At 44.7% G+C, this 14,902-nt stretch overlaps 1 protein-coding gene across 1 annotated transcript in view; it reads right to left on the reverse strand.

Annotated features, from left to right (window-relative positions):
- Positions 1-6,209: 6,209 nt before the first annotated feature.
- LOC308105273 (uncharacterized protein) overlaps positions 6,210-14,902 on the reverse strand; it is a 30,751-nt gene continuing 22,058 nt past the window's right edge. The window contains exon 3 of the mRNA XM_080455917.1: positions 6,210-7,756. Within this exon, the coding sequence (XP_080312043.1) occupies positions 6,327-7,756 (1,430 nt within the window). The 3' untranslated portion in view covers positions 6,210-6,326. The remainder of the gene's footprint in view (positions 7,757-14,902) is intronic.

Consider the following 14,902-nt stretch of genomic DNA (forward strand, 5'->3'; position numbering starts at 1 on the left):
ATTTGAAAACTTTAGTTATTAGTTACTTTGAATATTTTGATTATTATTACAAAACATACATTAACCACTTCAGCCCTATATAGGGCCATTTGAAATTAGCTGATCTGCAAGCTTGTAGATCTGCTGCTAGATATTTTCAAAAGATTTTTATACATTTGAGAACTTGAAATTGATTGAAATGTGATGCCAATACTTTTACTCAAGTACATTTTGAATGTCAGACTTTTAATCGTAACAGAGTATTTCTATATTGCAGTATTGATACTTTTACTTAAGTAAAACATTTTAGTACTTTTTCCACCACTGGCTATTTGAAAATAGCAGATCTACAAGCTCACAAGTCACAACATGTTGCTATGCAGTGCTTTGTGAGCTTGTAGATCTACTATTTTGAAAACATTTTCATACATAATGATATAAAGGAGTGTAGTGCACTTCTAAATTTAGGATTTGGTTTTGGTCAATTGATTTAGTTTTCATATTACATTGACATGACGCTGTCACCGCATCCTGCAACAGACGTGCTCATGCAGAGCCCGTCCATCGATTGGTTGTGAAATCGCCCTGACAACCAACAACAACCAATAAAACCCACAACTGTCCCTTCGGACTATAGGATCCATTCTAAACTATGGGATTGTACAACTTGAGCGTCGAGTCACACAGGCTTGAGGCTTTGAGCACAACAAAACTGTGTCCTTGTATTTTAGTTATGAACAAAGTCTTGCTGAGAGCAAAATGAACGGCCCAAGGTAAGGGTAATGCTTTACAAAGTTGTAAGAGGAATCCCTAGGCTTCATCTGACTGACCATCTTGTCCGCGTCTGATGAAAAGTGAAAGTAAATGAAACTCGCCCCAAATCACGCTCACCCCCATTCTTTTTCGCGGACCGACGGTTCTTGCATTTGTTTGATGATAAGGTTAGAACATAGTTTTACTGTGGTTACGTTTAGAAATAAGGTTAGGTAGGTTTAGGCATAGTTTACTGAAGTTACGTTTGTGAATACCGCGGGATTTGCCCCGGGGCGATTGTGTTTTAGGGCGACTGTGTTTTGGGGCGAGAGTTTTGGTATTCACCGTGCGTCTGCCAAGCAGCACTCCTCCGCTCAGAAACAGCGTGGAGATGTTAAATTAACGTCTCACTCAGACAGACGTTAATATATATTTCTTTAGCGATATACAAGTAGCTTAGAAGATTGTAGTAGCCTATGCCCAATTGCCCATAAAAATATATACCTAACCGTTGCATCATGATCCATAAATTAACGAGCCTCGCGTCGAGTCATTCATATCATTTATTAATTAATTGAGCTTGGTCTCTCTCTAGAAGGCATTGTAGTGGTAGATAACTTTAATCTCTCTCAGTATTATTGAGAGATTGTTGAGAAAAACGAGCAATCTTTGTGGATTTCACATAAATAAATATAAACACCTTTACCGCAGCTGCGCAGCAATTGCACAATCAGTGAAAATATTATTGACAAAAACATCGGAATGATTGTTGTAAGAATTGAACGAGCTAAAACCTTTTAAACAAAAAAAATTTCAGTTTTCATATACTATCATTTATTAACATTGAACAGCACCTGTGCCCTCCTTCTATTTTATTTTATTATTATATAAGATGATGTTTGGCAACATATGTGATGTCTATTGTTTGTCTTTTTGTTTTATGTGTTTTGTTTTTGAAAACTTAATACAATTTAAGTGACCAAAAAAAAAAGAAAAAAAAAAAGAAAAAAAAAAAACATCGGAACATCGGTGGAAATAATGACCGATGTCCGATGTCAGCATCGGGGTCCAAAATGACCGATGTATCGGTTCCACCGATGTATCGGTCGGGCTCTACCCTAGACATGGCTTCTAAGTGTAACAACATGCCATAACTCCAGTTCCCAGCATGCTAAAAGCACTGCAAAGTGCAAACTAAAATCTCGCCACAAGATAGCTCTAAATGATTGGATCACTCCTAATTGTCACATTCTGATGACGACAAAGCTGAAGGTTCAAGCCAAAGGTTAGAGGTTTGGGCAGTTATATCAAAGATTGTTGACGTTAACGTAATGTTTTGGTTAACTCATTCAGTAAATAAATAAATAATTGCCTATAGTGCCAGCGATTTTAACATTTTCTTACATTTTGAAGTAGTCACAGAATATTTATCTTTAGTATGATCGATACCCTGATGGTTGGTAATCACGGGGGCTTTTCACTGTGCTTCCACAAAGAAAGAAAAAAAGATTCACCGCGACCTGCCGTTCACTTGCTATAGGACGTTGAAAATAGCAGGCAAAACACTTCAATGGCACTGAATGAGTTGATGGTTAAAAATGGTAAAACAATCGAGTTGTCATAGCGTGTTGTTACCGGGATGCTCTGCAAAGCACAATGGAAACTCCAAAGCCTATTATAACATTAAACAAGAAAGATATGGTCCTGCGAAAGAAAATTTGCGGTGGATTAGTGTTAGCAATGGCTAAGAAGAAGGATTACACACATTTAAAGAAAACGTGGATTTAATTTAATTTAAAAAACTGTTCAAAGAGCATTGACTGGGATTATACATCAGCAGGGGAGTGCAGTGCCAGCAGCAGCAACCAGGGAGGCTACGTTTACGTAAGAAAGTAAGAAACATAAGACATATTTAACGCAAAAAAACTTCTCAGGTTTTGTACGGCTCCGGGTCAGGTATTTCATGGTTCTATGTGGGTCGTGTCCGATCATCTCACGGTATTCCTCGGGTCCGGACCAAATTTTTATTTTTTTTATAACAATTTTTTATTTTATTTTAGAGACAGTACATTGTATAACAGACGATACAAAAGGAAAACACCACCAAAAAACAGACAAAACATTACAATAATATTTTTTTAAAAGACACTAAAAAAACTTTTTTACGGACGCATCTGCCCTTTTAACACCTTCTAGGGTCTTGTCCTCACATCAGCCCATCTGAGAATATGTAAGGAGTCCATATTTTATCATAAATGTCCAACTTTACCTTCATGTTGTAATGCAAGTAATCTAGAGGTATATAACTTGATATTTCTTCCACTGGGCCAGTGTTGGGGGGGAAGGGGCCTTCCAATTTACAGCAATACATTTTTTGGCAGCGATGAATGCAAGGTTGCTCAATTTTCTTTGGTAACTGTCACCACATTTGAAATTACCGATCAAACAGAGACGAGGGGAGGGTATCAGCCTAAGGTCAAGACAAGATGACATAAAGGAACATATATTCTCCCAAAACAGGACAAGTCTATGGCAGGACCATAAAAAATGTAAGAAAGACATCTCAGATTTCTCAGAAATCTGAGATCTGACGGATCTCAGTTGTCTAGTAATAGCTCGGGCCTCGTCGGCTCCGGGTACAATTTTCACGGGTCCATTTGGGTCCATCATATTGGACCCGTGAAGACCTCTAGCGTGATGTCACGTGTCAACTCAAATGGCTTCATGGGAGCAATTGCATTTAGAACTGTACATTTAACACATTCACTGCCAGGGGTTTTCTAAAACAGGCTGCAGCCTCTGCCAGCATTATTTATAATCTTCTTACCTTTTCAAGTAGTCACAGAATATTTAGGGTTTCACTGTGCGACCTCCCGTTCGCTTGTTATACGCCGTTGAAAATAGCATGTCTCGCCAAAGTTACATCACAGCAACACAGGAGCTGAGATACAGAATATTTCCCCAATACTTAAACCAGGAAGTGAGTGAATGGAGCAGTACATCTTTGGATCACATTATCTCCTGATTCTGATGTAAATAAAATAAAATAAATGTTTTTATATATATATATATATACACATACATACATACATACACACACACACACACACACACACACACACACACACACACACACACACACACACACACACACACACACACACACACACACACACACACACACACACACACACACACACACACACACACACACACACACACACACACACACACACACACAGGCCTGGAATTTCATCATTTTAGGGGCAAGGCCACTTCGCCTTTGGTGCTGTACTTTTTTTGAGGGCACAAAGGCCAAATGCCAGGGCAGGAAGGCCATCAAAAAATAAAACATTTTTAAGTCCAAAAAATATATTATTTTGAAGTCCACAGAAATAATGAATTTAATTTGAGGGTTAAGGATGATTTCATTTTAATATAGTGTAAGAATAGTATAACTATCTGTGAAATATAACCCATTTATTTCACAAAACAATGTGATGGCAAATGACCAATATTTGTCTCAATATAATGTCACATTCAGCCCTGGACTTCACTGACTGAAGTACGGATCACATTAATCACATTAGAGATTTTATGTTTTAAGTTATTTTCATTCAAATTAAATGTGATTTAACTTGCACTAATAATGAAATAAGTAGATTTTTCACTACTTAAAGGTAGGGTAAGTGATTTTCTTTGGTTAAAATAGGTGTTAAATAGCTCTATATTCTGATAGTACTCATTGCTATAGAGTGTTTGTTCAGTAAAAGGAGTCTCCTTTTCTCTCCAGCTCTTTATAAAACAGAAAATGCATTTTCGTTTCAGTTTCAGTTTCATTTCCAATTTTATCCAATTAGGATAGAGAACTCAATCAGGATATAGATTAAACAAGTGAAATTGGAAGTGATGACACTAAGAAATGAGCATACAAAATTGGAACTGGAACACTATAAAAATGAAGCTTAAAAATTGGTACTTTCTCCTGATTGGCTGAGATTTTGACACCTACCGGAAAATGTATGTTCTGTTTATTAAAGAGCTGGAGAGACTGAACAAACACTCTATAGCAATGATTACTATCAGACTATAGTGCTTTAACCTTTTAACAAAATACTTTTTGCTTTAACCAAAAAATATCACTTACCCTACCTTTAAAATATAGTATTTCTTAATTATTAATAATAATTATAGCTTGTAGATTGGCTATTTTCATCCTTTTAAATTGTTTTTAAATTATAATTCAAAAAAGGAACATACAAGGTTTCCACCCGACAGTGACAATACATATAATAGCCAATATATGGTTCTGTATCAGTATATGAGTCAGTTTTAGCAGATTTCATTCTAATTGTCTACTATGACTGCCTATGAATTTCATGGGCCTGGGTAGGTCACCCTGGCCTGGCGGGGATCTGCCCTGTTCACAAAATCAAATTTTGTTTTCATTATGATCGCAAGTCCAATCGTTTCGGAACACACAGGCGATCCGTGCACGCCGCTCAGACAACAAACATTCCGATCGGGACGGGGTCTCTCTCCTTCAGCCCAGTGTAAAAACACCATGTATCGCCATGTGAACGTCACGGCTCACTTACTTTTTCACCTCGCCACAGACCTCGCTAAATCCCTTATGATCGCCTGTTCAACTGTTTGTAGACACACAGGGTAGTTGTGTGAGCGGCCCGGAGAAGACATTTTCAATCGGCGACATTCCATTTTGCAGTAGTAGCAGTTTCTAAACAGCGTTTCTAAACAGCGTTCCACGGCGGAGAAACACAAAGCCGAGATAATGCCGTTTTAGAGGGGGACTTTAAACAGGAAGCGGGCAGAAACGAAAATCTTCGATTGACGTCATTTCCGTATCTGGGTGTGCTACAATGCAATGTGTCACTGCGAGAGATGAAGGACGGTGAGATCTTTTAAAATACATTTCATTTGCAAAATTACGTTTTTTACGTCAGTGGCGGATTTGGTAATTAGAAAAAAATACGTTTTTTACGTCAGTGACAGTGAATGAGTTAAGACTCTCCTAATTTGGGGATTTCGCTGTATTTTGTCTATTGCATTAATATATATTTTGCTGTTAAAAAAACATCGGGGCACATCGTTCAGTCCCTACTACGGAATTCTCTCTCTCTCTCTCTCTCTCTCTCTCAAAAGCATTGCTTGATCCGCAGCATTTTAAACTGGAATATAGGCTACACATAAAACCTACGTACCAACCTCAACCAAAGGCACTGACTGGTGTAAAAAGGAAAATCGCGCAGAGGAAAAACGGTAAAATCTGCTGCTGGCGCACTGGGCGCAGCTGGGGCACCACGGCCACTGTGGCCGTGAGGGCATGTCATTTTCCGAGGGGCACACGGCCAAAGAGAGGGGCAACGACCGTCGTGGCCGCCGTAAAATTCCTGCCCTGTATATATATAAAAATATATATTAAAAAATATATATATATTTAAAACGTCTTTGGCAGGCAAGTGATGTATTTTAAATGACATGTTGAAACGTTTTTGGCAGCAGCTTCTCCCCTGTATGAATACTCATTATCTTTGGGTGTGGATTTTGACCCAAGTGTTTGCCGCCAACTGCTACTAAAGGGTTTTCCCCCTTGTATGAGTCCTCATGTGTCTAGTCAGAAGACCCATGGTAGCAGAGACTTTATCACACACTGTGCAAGTAAAGGGCCACTCCCCTGCATGCGTCTTCATGTGTGTTTTTAGGTATCCCATGGAGGTAAAGCCTTTATCACAAACTGTACAAGTAAAGGGCTTTTCCCCTGTATGCGTCCTAATGTGTACTTTCAGGTACCTTTTTTGATTCCAGCCTTTACCACAAACTGTACAAGTAAAGGGCTTTTCCCCTGTGTGAGTCCTCATGTGTATTTTGAGTCCACCACTTTGACTCCAGCCTTTACCACAAAGTGTACAAGCAAAGGGCTTTTCTCCTGAATGAGTCGTCATGTGTACCTTAAGGTCACTACTTTGCTTCCAACCTTTACCACAAATTGTACAAGTATAGGGTTTTTCCCCTGTGTGAGTCATCATGTGTATTCTATGTCCACTGCTTTGACTATAGCCTTTACCACAAACTAAGCAAGTAAAGGGCAGTTCTCCCGTGTAACTCCTCATGTGTCTTTGTAGGTCAGAACTTTGACCATAGCTTTTGCCACAAACGGTACAAGTAAAGGGATTTTCCCCGGTGTGAGACCTCATGTGAGTTTTCAGATGACTCTTGAGAGCACAGCCTTTACCACAAACCGTACAAGCAAAGGGCTTTTCCCCGGTATGCGTCCGCATGTGTTTCTTCAGATTACTCATGGAAGAAAAGCCTTTATCACATGCTGTACAAGCAAAGGGCTTTTCCCCTGTATGCGTCAAAATGTGTTTTTTTAGATTAACCTTTTGAATAAAGCCTTTGCCACAAAATGTGCACGTAAAGGGCCTTTCCCCTGTATGAATCATTATGTGTCTCGTCAGATGTAGCTTATGATTAAATGTTTTGCCACACTCTGTACAACTTAACCCTGTGCGAGTTTGTTTCGATGATTTCAGGTCCTGGGACAGCTTGTTGCTCAAAGACAATCTTTGTCCTTCCACATTTTGTGTCTTGTGTGATTTCAGTGTGTTTAAAGCCGACCGACCTTCCCTGGTCTCCTCCCAGTCATCGCTGTCTTCAGTGTCAGATTCAGAACAGTGTGAAGAGAGGAGCTGGTCGTCACTAGTTGGTTGTGATGTTGCACAGTCCTCTACATCAGCTTGTGTTTTCATGTGTTGAGTTGAGGTACTGGCTACAGGCTCTGTCTCTCTGTTTTCATCTAAATCATCATTACCATCATGATCGACTTCACTTTTCACTGCTAGTAATGTCAAAGTTGATCCATCAGCCTCCTCTGGTCTTTGAAGTAGCTCCTCATGTTCCCCTTTAATCTGTGGAGGTTGTGGTTCCTCCTGGACCAGACTGGGACTCCTCTCCTGTTGTTCAGTGAAAAGCTTCTCCTTACACACAGGGAGGTGCAGGACGTCTAGAAAACAAGTTAAAAAGAGAGCCATGACATGTTTGAATTTTTCCATGCAGTGTTTCCTATTTTTATAACTTTGGTAGATGGAGGAACTTCATCTTCTCCATTTCCAAACAAGAAGTCATAATTTATCATAGACATTTTGTCAGGACTTGACATTACCTTCTTAGAGTCGTCCTTTGGACAAGAACATTTACTCACTTGTCACTTGTCCGGGTAAAAAAAGTGTCATTTATGCAAGGGATAATGTATGAGGAGGTGGTCATTATTGAAATGTAGAGCCCTTCAGGGTGATTAAGCACTGACGCGGAGGTGCATAATCACCCTGACGGGCTTTAAATTTCAATAATGACCACCTCCTCATATATTATCCCACTTATTAAACGGCTGCTTAATAAATAAATAAATAAATTGATCCAAAAGTAACAACAAAACAAAGTATTTCCTTGCTTACGGCAATGAAAGTATTCCATAAGTATTGGGCTGGGTTGACAAGTTCGCCTCGGAAAATAAATGACAGTAGTCCATAAGGTAACGGGAAGACTCGCCCCAAAACACACTCGCCCCCATTGTTGCAATGCACGCGCAAGGCTCAGGAATGTTTTCAATAAAACAAAATTGCCGCCCATATTACAGTATAGGCATCTGCTATTATATTTATTTTTGTAATTTCCAATATATTGTGTAGCCTATAGGATTATATCCCCATAATATTATTTCCGCAGTTGAGTTTGATGAGAAGCGCACGTAACCGTTCCTCGCCGCAAATCGCATTGTGTTTTGGGACGAGCGTTCTTATATTCCATTCCGACAAAACAAACGAACAGCTGCTTGCACGTGCAGCGACACACACACACACACACACACACACACACACACACACACACACACACACACACACACACACACACACACACACACACACACACACACACACACACACACACACACACACACACACACACACACACACACACACACACACACACACACACACTTGAATGGACAGTTATGCTGCGCTCCCAGCAGCTACAAAAGTTACAAAACTACAACGCAGTTTATCTGTCGCCGAGTCATGGTGTTTGCAACGTGAGCCATCCAACGTTATCGTTTTACGTTCGCCAAGCGACAATATAACGGAACATAATTAGGCTTATTGGACTAAAGAATAGGGCTGATTCGTGTGTGTGCTCGCATGCAGGGTTGTGTGATGCGTAGTGCGGTAGATCTGTATTAGTCGTGCTTGTAGTTCGTGCATGCTGCATGCTGCTTCTGCTTGCAACTCTGCTTTCAGCTACCGCCGCCGGCTAGCCCTCCTCATGGAGGGTGAAAAGAGGAGCCGAGTGAGTAAGTCTCCTTCTGCCGGTACAAAGCCGCTCCACCGTCAACACTCCTACAGTGCCTCCCCGTGGCCACACATGGTAACTGGGTACCGTGAGGTCCCAGGCTAAACTGTAGGGGATCTCGGAGCAACAGTGGGCCCCAGAGGCAAGGCGTGCAGGCCCACCGGCGTGTGGACATGCCCTGGCGCCTGCCAACCACTGTCCCAGCTATGGGCAAATAACATGGGCAGATGGGGCTCATAGCTATGGTAGGCAACCACAGTCCTTATATATCATTGTAAAGCCCAACATGGAGAGTCTATTCTAGTTATTTCAAATCCTATACTTCTGGAGTGCTGGTCCTCCTCATGGAGGACAACATGACGACTGGACCCCAAACCCGCAAGGGAGGGTTCAGTCCGAAAACAGCACACGGTCTAACGCAATCTTGCGTTGCAGGAAACCATTTACATTGGGGACCTTCAACGCATGCACAGTCAGAGAAGATGGGAGGTTGGAGGAACTCTAGCCTCGATCTCCAGGCTTTTATTTTTTAGTTTTGCTAAAAAATAAGAGCCTGGACCAGCCTGTTGAGTGTTTCATTTCCCCAACCAACCAGAGTGCAGTGGGCGTCGCTCCAAATGTTGTGTCGTCAGGGCTCTCACTGCTACACATTGGGGAGGAGGAGGGGCATGGGGTGGGGCGGGGGCTGACGGACAGATCGGTGAACCAATGGGATCTCACGATTTTTTTCTCCAGAGATTTTGAACCTGCCCCTCTATGCCAGATATGAGACACGCTAGGGCAGCCTAGAGGAACTCATACACTGTGTAGAGAGCAGAGGAGTGGAGATCCTAGGAGTCCAGGAGCATAGAAGAGTGCATGCTGAGATTAACATCAAATACTGCAGGGTTGAGAGTTACACCTTCGTCACCTCCTCGGCATGGTGGAACGAAGCCCAGGCAGCAAGGAGGTTCTCAGAGCGGATCGTCATCGCTGAGTTTGATAGCAGCCCAGTAACAACCATCATGGCAGTGTATTCACCCACCAACGTGGTGTCCAAGGAGGAAGCGGAGAAGTTCTACAGGGACCTGGCAACAGCAGTCCGTAGCGTCCCTGCTCACAACTTTCTTGCGATTCTGGGTGACTTCAACGCAAGACTCGGTCAAAAGGACGCACCTTACACATTCCATGACGACACAAACCGGAATGGAGCATACCTTGCCGCCCTACTCCTGGAACAAGAACTAATGGCTGCAAACACCATGTTCAGGAAAATAACTGGCAAAAGATGGACCTTCCAGGACCGGCCTACTGGTATGAGGCGTCAACTAGACTACATACTAGTGAGGCGAAAATGGAGGAATTCCATCTTGAATGCGGAACCCTACTACACCTTCAACTCTGTGGGTTCTGACCACCGGGTGGTATCCATGAGAGTGAGGCTGAGCCTTAAGATCCCAAAACCGAGCCCAGGGTACGCCATGACTGGATGACATTCTCCACAAACCCTGAACTACAAGCCAGATACACAGCAGGTCAGGGAGGTCAGGGACCACGTTCACATACAAGATGTGAAGGAGGAAACGGGCGCAGTGTACATGAAGTTCATGGAAGCAAACGAGGCAGCAAGAGCGAGTTGTGTACCGGTGATGCAGAAGCCCTGCGAGATCGAAACACCCGGATGTCATAGCAGCAAGTCAAAAAGTGGAGGACGCACACCACGCAGCTGGTCAAGACAACACAACGTGAGCGACTTCTCTTTGCTGAGTACGACAAAATCAGAGGTGAGGAGCTGATGCAAAAGGTCTGCAGAGTGGAAGCTGCTCAGGGAGAACACCAGTACAGCGAATCATGGAAGGTGATCAATGAGATGTGTGGAAGGAAAAGACCGAAAGAGGGACAGGTGGCAGGAAACAGCCCAGAAGAGAGAGTGACCACCTGGTTAACTCACTTCAGGAACCTTCTTGGCACACACCAGACAGTGGAAGGTGCCGAGAATACCTGCAGTCCTGAGGGATCTCAACATTGATGACGGCCCTTTCACAACAGGGGAATTTAATCTCTCAAAACCTGACAATTACCGTGGTATCAGCCTGACCTGTATCATCGCAAAAATGTTCAACCGCATGATACTGAACAGGGTACGGAGTGCTATCGAGCCATTGGGACCATGTACATGGGAACGAGAGCCCAAGTGACAACGCCCGACGGTAAAAACGAGGAGTTCAACATCCAAACCGGAGTGCTGCAGGGTGACACCCTAGCCCCCTTCCTTTTTATAACATTACTGGACTGTGCTCTGAGACAAGCTATGAAAGGAAGGGAGCATGAGCTCGGCTTCACTATCGCGCCCAGAAGTTTTACGAGGCACCCTGCAGAAACCCTGACAGACCTCGACTACGCTGACGACATCTGCCTGCTATCTGACCATGTAAAGCAGGCACAGGAGCTCTTGACCAGAGTGGAGTTAGAGTGTGCTAGGGTTGGCCTCATGCTAAATGCAAAGAAAACCGAGGTCATGACCTATAACATCCCCCAAGAACATCCGCCCCTAACAACAACAGAAGGCACTGTGCTAAAGGAGTCAGTGACTTTAAATACCTCGGTGCATGGGTCTGCTCCACAGAAAAGGACCTTAAGGTGAGGAAAGCACTTGCCTGGAGAGCTCTTAATGGCATGACCAGTGTGTGGAAATCCAACCTCTCCAGACGCATCAAGATCAGTTTCTTCTCTGCGACCGAGGTGTCCGTTCTCCTCTACGGCTGTGAATGCTGGACACTAAAGCAAGCCTTACAGAAGTCCCTGGACGGGTGCTAGACCAGAATGTTACGTGTGGTACTGAACTAGCCTGGTTCCATACCATAGACCCCGCCCACTCTCTGAGTGGACTGCCTCTTGGTCTGGACTTGTAAATGTGAACCTAGGACTTCTCCGGTACAAAATGCATTGTCCAATCAGAGGCGGAGGTGGGCGTGGGGATCCCTTAGGATTGGTTTAGGGAATTTCTAATCCCCTCCCCCTTGTAATCCCCGACACTGGAGCCAATTTCTACTAGCCTGATTAAGGGCAGATAATCAGGCTAGTACTGAACATCAACCAGGACGAGCACATTACCAACAATCAGAATCAGAATCAGAATCAGAAGACTTTATTGCCATGACATGTAGACATGTTAGGAATTTGGTTTGATGCAGTGGGGCGCAGTTTACAACAGGACTGGTGCAAGACAGGACAAGTGCAAACCACATCATAGTGCAAGTAATAAATAAAAATAAATATGAGAAGTGCCAAAAAGATCAAGTGTTCAGTTAGGACAGGTCAGGGGGGGGGGGGGGGGGGGACCAGCAGCATACAGTAGCCGGATGGCCGTGGGGAAAAAGCTGTGTGAGTGTCGTGCCTTCACAGTCTTTAGTGACCGCAACCTCCTGCCTGAGGGGAGCGGGGCAAAGAGACCATGGCCTGGGTGTGCGGGGTCAGCCATGATCTTCCTGGCCCTCCCCAAAGCCCTACTTTTAAACAGGGCCTCCAGGGGGGGCAAAGGGCAGCCAATCACCCTCTCCGCCGAGCGTATCACCCGCTGCAGCTTGGCCTTGTCCTTGGCCGCTGCAGCGGGGAACCAGATGATGATGGCGAAGGTGACGATGGACTCGATGACGGCAGTATAGAAGTTCACCAGCATTGACCTTGGGAAGTGGAGTTTCCTGAGCTGCCTCAGGAAAAACAGTCTTTTCTGGGCTTTTTTAGTGAGGGCGTCGATGTTGGGCCCCCACTTCAGGTCCCGAGAGACTGTCACCCCAAGGAAGCGGCATGACTCGGAGACGGAGGGGGCGGGTTCCTCCTGAAGTCCACGATCAGCTCCACCGTCTTAAGAGCATTTAGCTCCAAGTTATTCCGGCTGCACCAGGAGACCACCAAGTCGATCTCACTCCTGTAAGCAGATTCATCCCCCCTGGAGATGAGTCCTACCAGGGTGGTATCGTCCGTGAACTTAAGGAACTTGACCGACTGGTGACTGGAGGTGCAGCAGTTGGTGTAAAGGGAAAACAGAAGGGGAGACAGGACACAGCCCTGCGGGGAACCGGTGCTAATGGTCCTCAGCTCGGAGATGGACTTCCCGAGCTTCACCCACTGAGTCCTGTTGGACAGGAAGTCCGTGATCCACCTGCAGGTGTAGTCAGGCACCTGCAGCGCAGAGAGCCCACATTCCAGTATGGGTGGCAAGATGGTGTTGAACGCCGAACTGAAGTCCACGAACAGGATTCTGGCATAGGTCCCATCAGTGTCCAGATGTTTCAGGACGTAGTGTAGAGCCATGTTGACCGCGTCTTCCACGGATCTGTTGGCTCTATACGCAAACTGCAGGGGGTCTAGGAGAGGGTCTGTGATGGACTTCAGGTGGGCAAGGACGAGGCGTTCAAAGACCTTCATAACCACAGAGGTCAGGGCAACGGGTCTGTAGTCATTTAGGCCTGTGATCCTCACCTTTTTGGGGACAGGGATGATGGTGGAGGTCTTGAAGCAGGCTGGTACCTGACAGCGCTCCAGGGAGGAGTTGAAGATGTTACTGAACACAGGGGACAGCTGGTCAGCACAGAACTTCAAGATGGAGGGTGAGACAGCGTCCGGTCCGGCCGCCTTCCGGGGGTTCTGACTCTTGAACAGGCGGTTCACATCTCTCTCTGAGACAGAGAGGTAAGGGCGGGCAGAGGAGGTTGGGGAGAGGGGGGGCAGGAGCAGAGGGGGCAGACTGTTATTCGAATCTGCAGTAAAACTTGTTCAGCTCATTATCAAGGAGAGTGTTTTCCGTGGTCTGAGGGGGTTTTGGTTTATAGTTGGTTATTTGTTTTAGACCCTTCCAGACAGAGGCAGCGTTACCATCTGATAATTGTTGTTGCAGTTTCTCAGAGTAGCGATGTTTTGCCTTCTTAACAGCTGCCTCAAACTTGTACCTGGCGTCTCTAAACCTGTTCTTGTCTCCCCTCCGCCAGGCATCCTCCTTCTCCAACCTCAGCCTTCTGAGCTGGGCTGTGAACAAGGGTTTGTCATTATTGTAACTGACCCTGGTCCGAGTCGGAACACAGTAGCTGACGAATGACGATACAGTGTCAGTGTACACATCCAGGTCATTACCAGCCTCAGCCCCCGCCCCCGCCCACTCCACATAACCCTCGTCACAGCCAGCCCGCTCTAACCAGGCGCTGGTTCTCTCTATAGCCTCACTATTCCACGTTCTGTACGACTTCACTACAGGCTTTGACACTTTTAGTCTCTGTCTGTAGGATGGGATCAGGTGGACAATGTCATGGTCAGATTTTCCCAGCGCAGCTCGGGAAACAGTGTGGTAGGCGTTCCTGATGGTACAGTAGCAGTGGTCTAGCGTCCTTTCCCCTCGAGTGGGGCATTTAACCTGCTGCCGATATTTGGGGAGAGCCCGGCTCAGATTTGCTTTGTTAAAATCCCCCAACACGATCACAGCACTGTCCGGAAATACACGTTTGGCATCCATTATATGCTCGGCTAACACGCTCTGTGCCTCTTCAACAACAGCGTCGGGTGGAATGTACACACAAGCCAGAATAAAAGCGTCTCTACGGGGCACTACCAAGTGTATCAGAAAAGATAGCAGTCAGGAGGATGAGACTAGCCGGCCACTGCCACCGACACCGAGAATTCCCGGACAAAAAGCTCGTACTGTGCTTGCGTGCGTGCGTGCGTGCGTGCGTGCGTGTGTGTGTGGGGGGGGTAGTGCATTACTGTTCTAACCTGGTTTTTAGACGTTGGACATTGGTTGTCAATATAACCAAGTGTTGTCTTGTTAGGATGT

The sequence above is a fragment of the Gymnoscopelus braueri genome (genome assembly GCF_963280865.1).
Source record: "Gymnoscopelus braueri genome assembly, chromosome: 17".
NCBI classification, from domain to species: Eukaryota; Metazoa; Chordata; class Actinopteri; order Myctophiformes; family Myctophidae; genus Gymnoscopelus; species Gymnoscopelus braueri.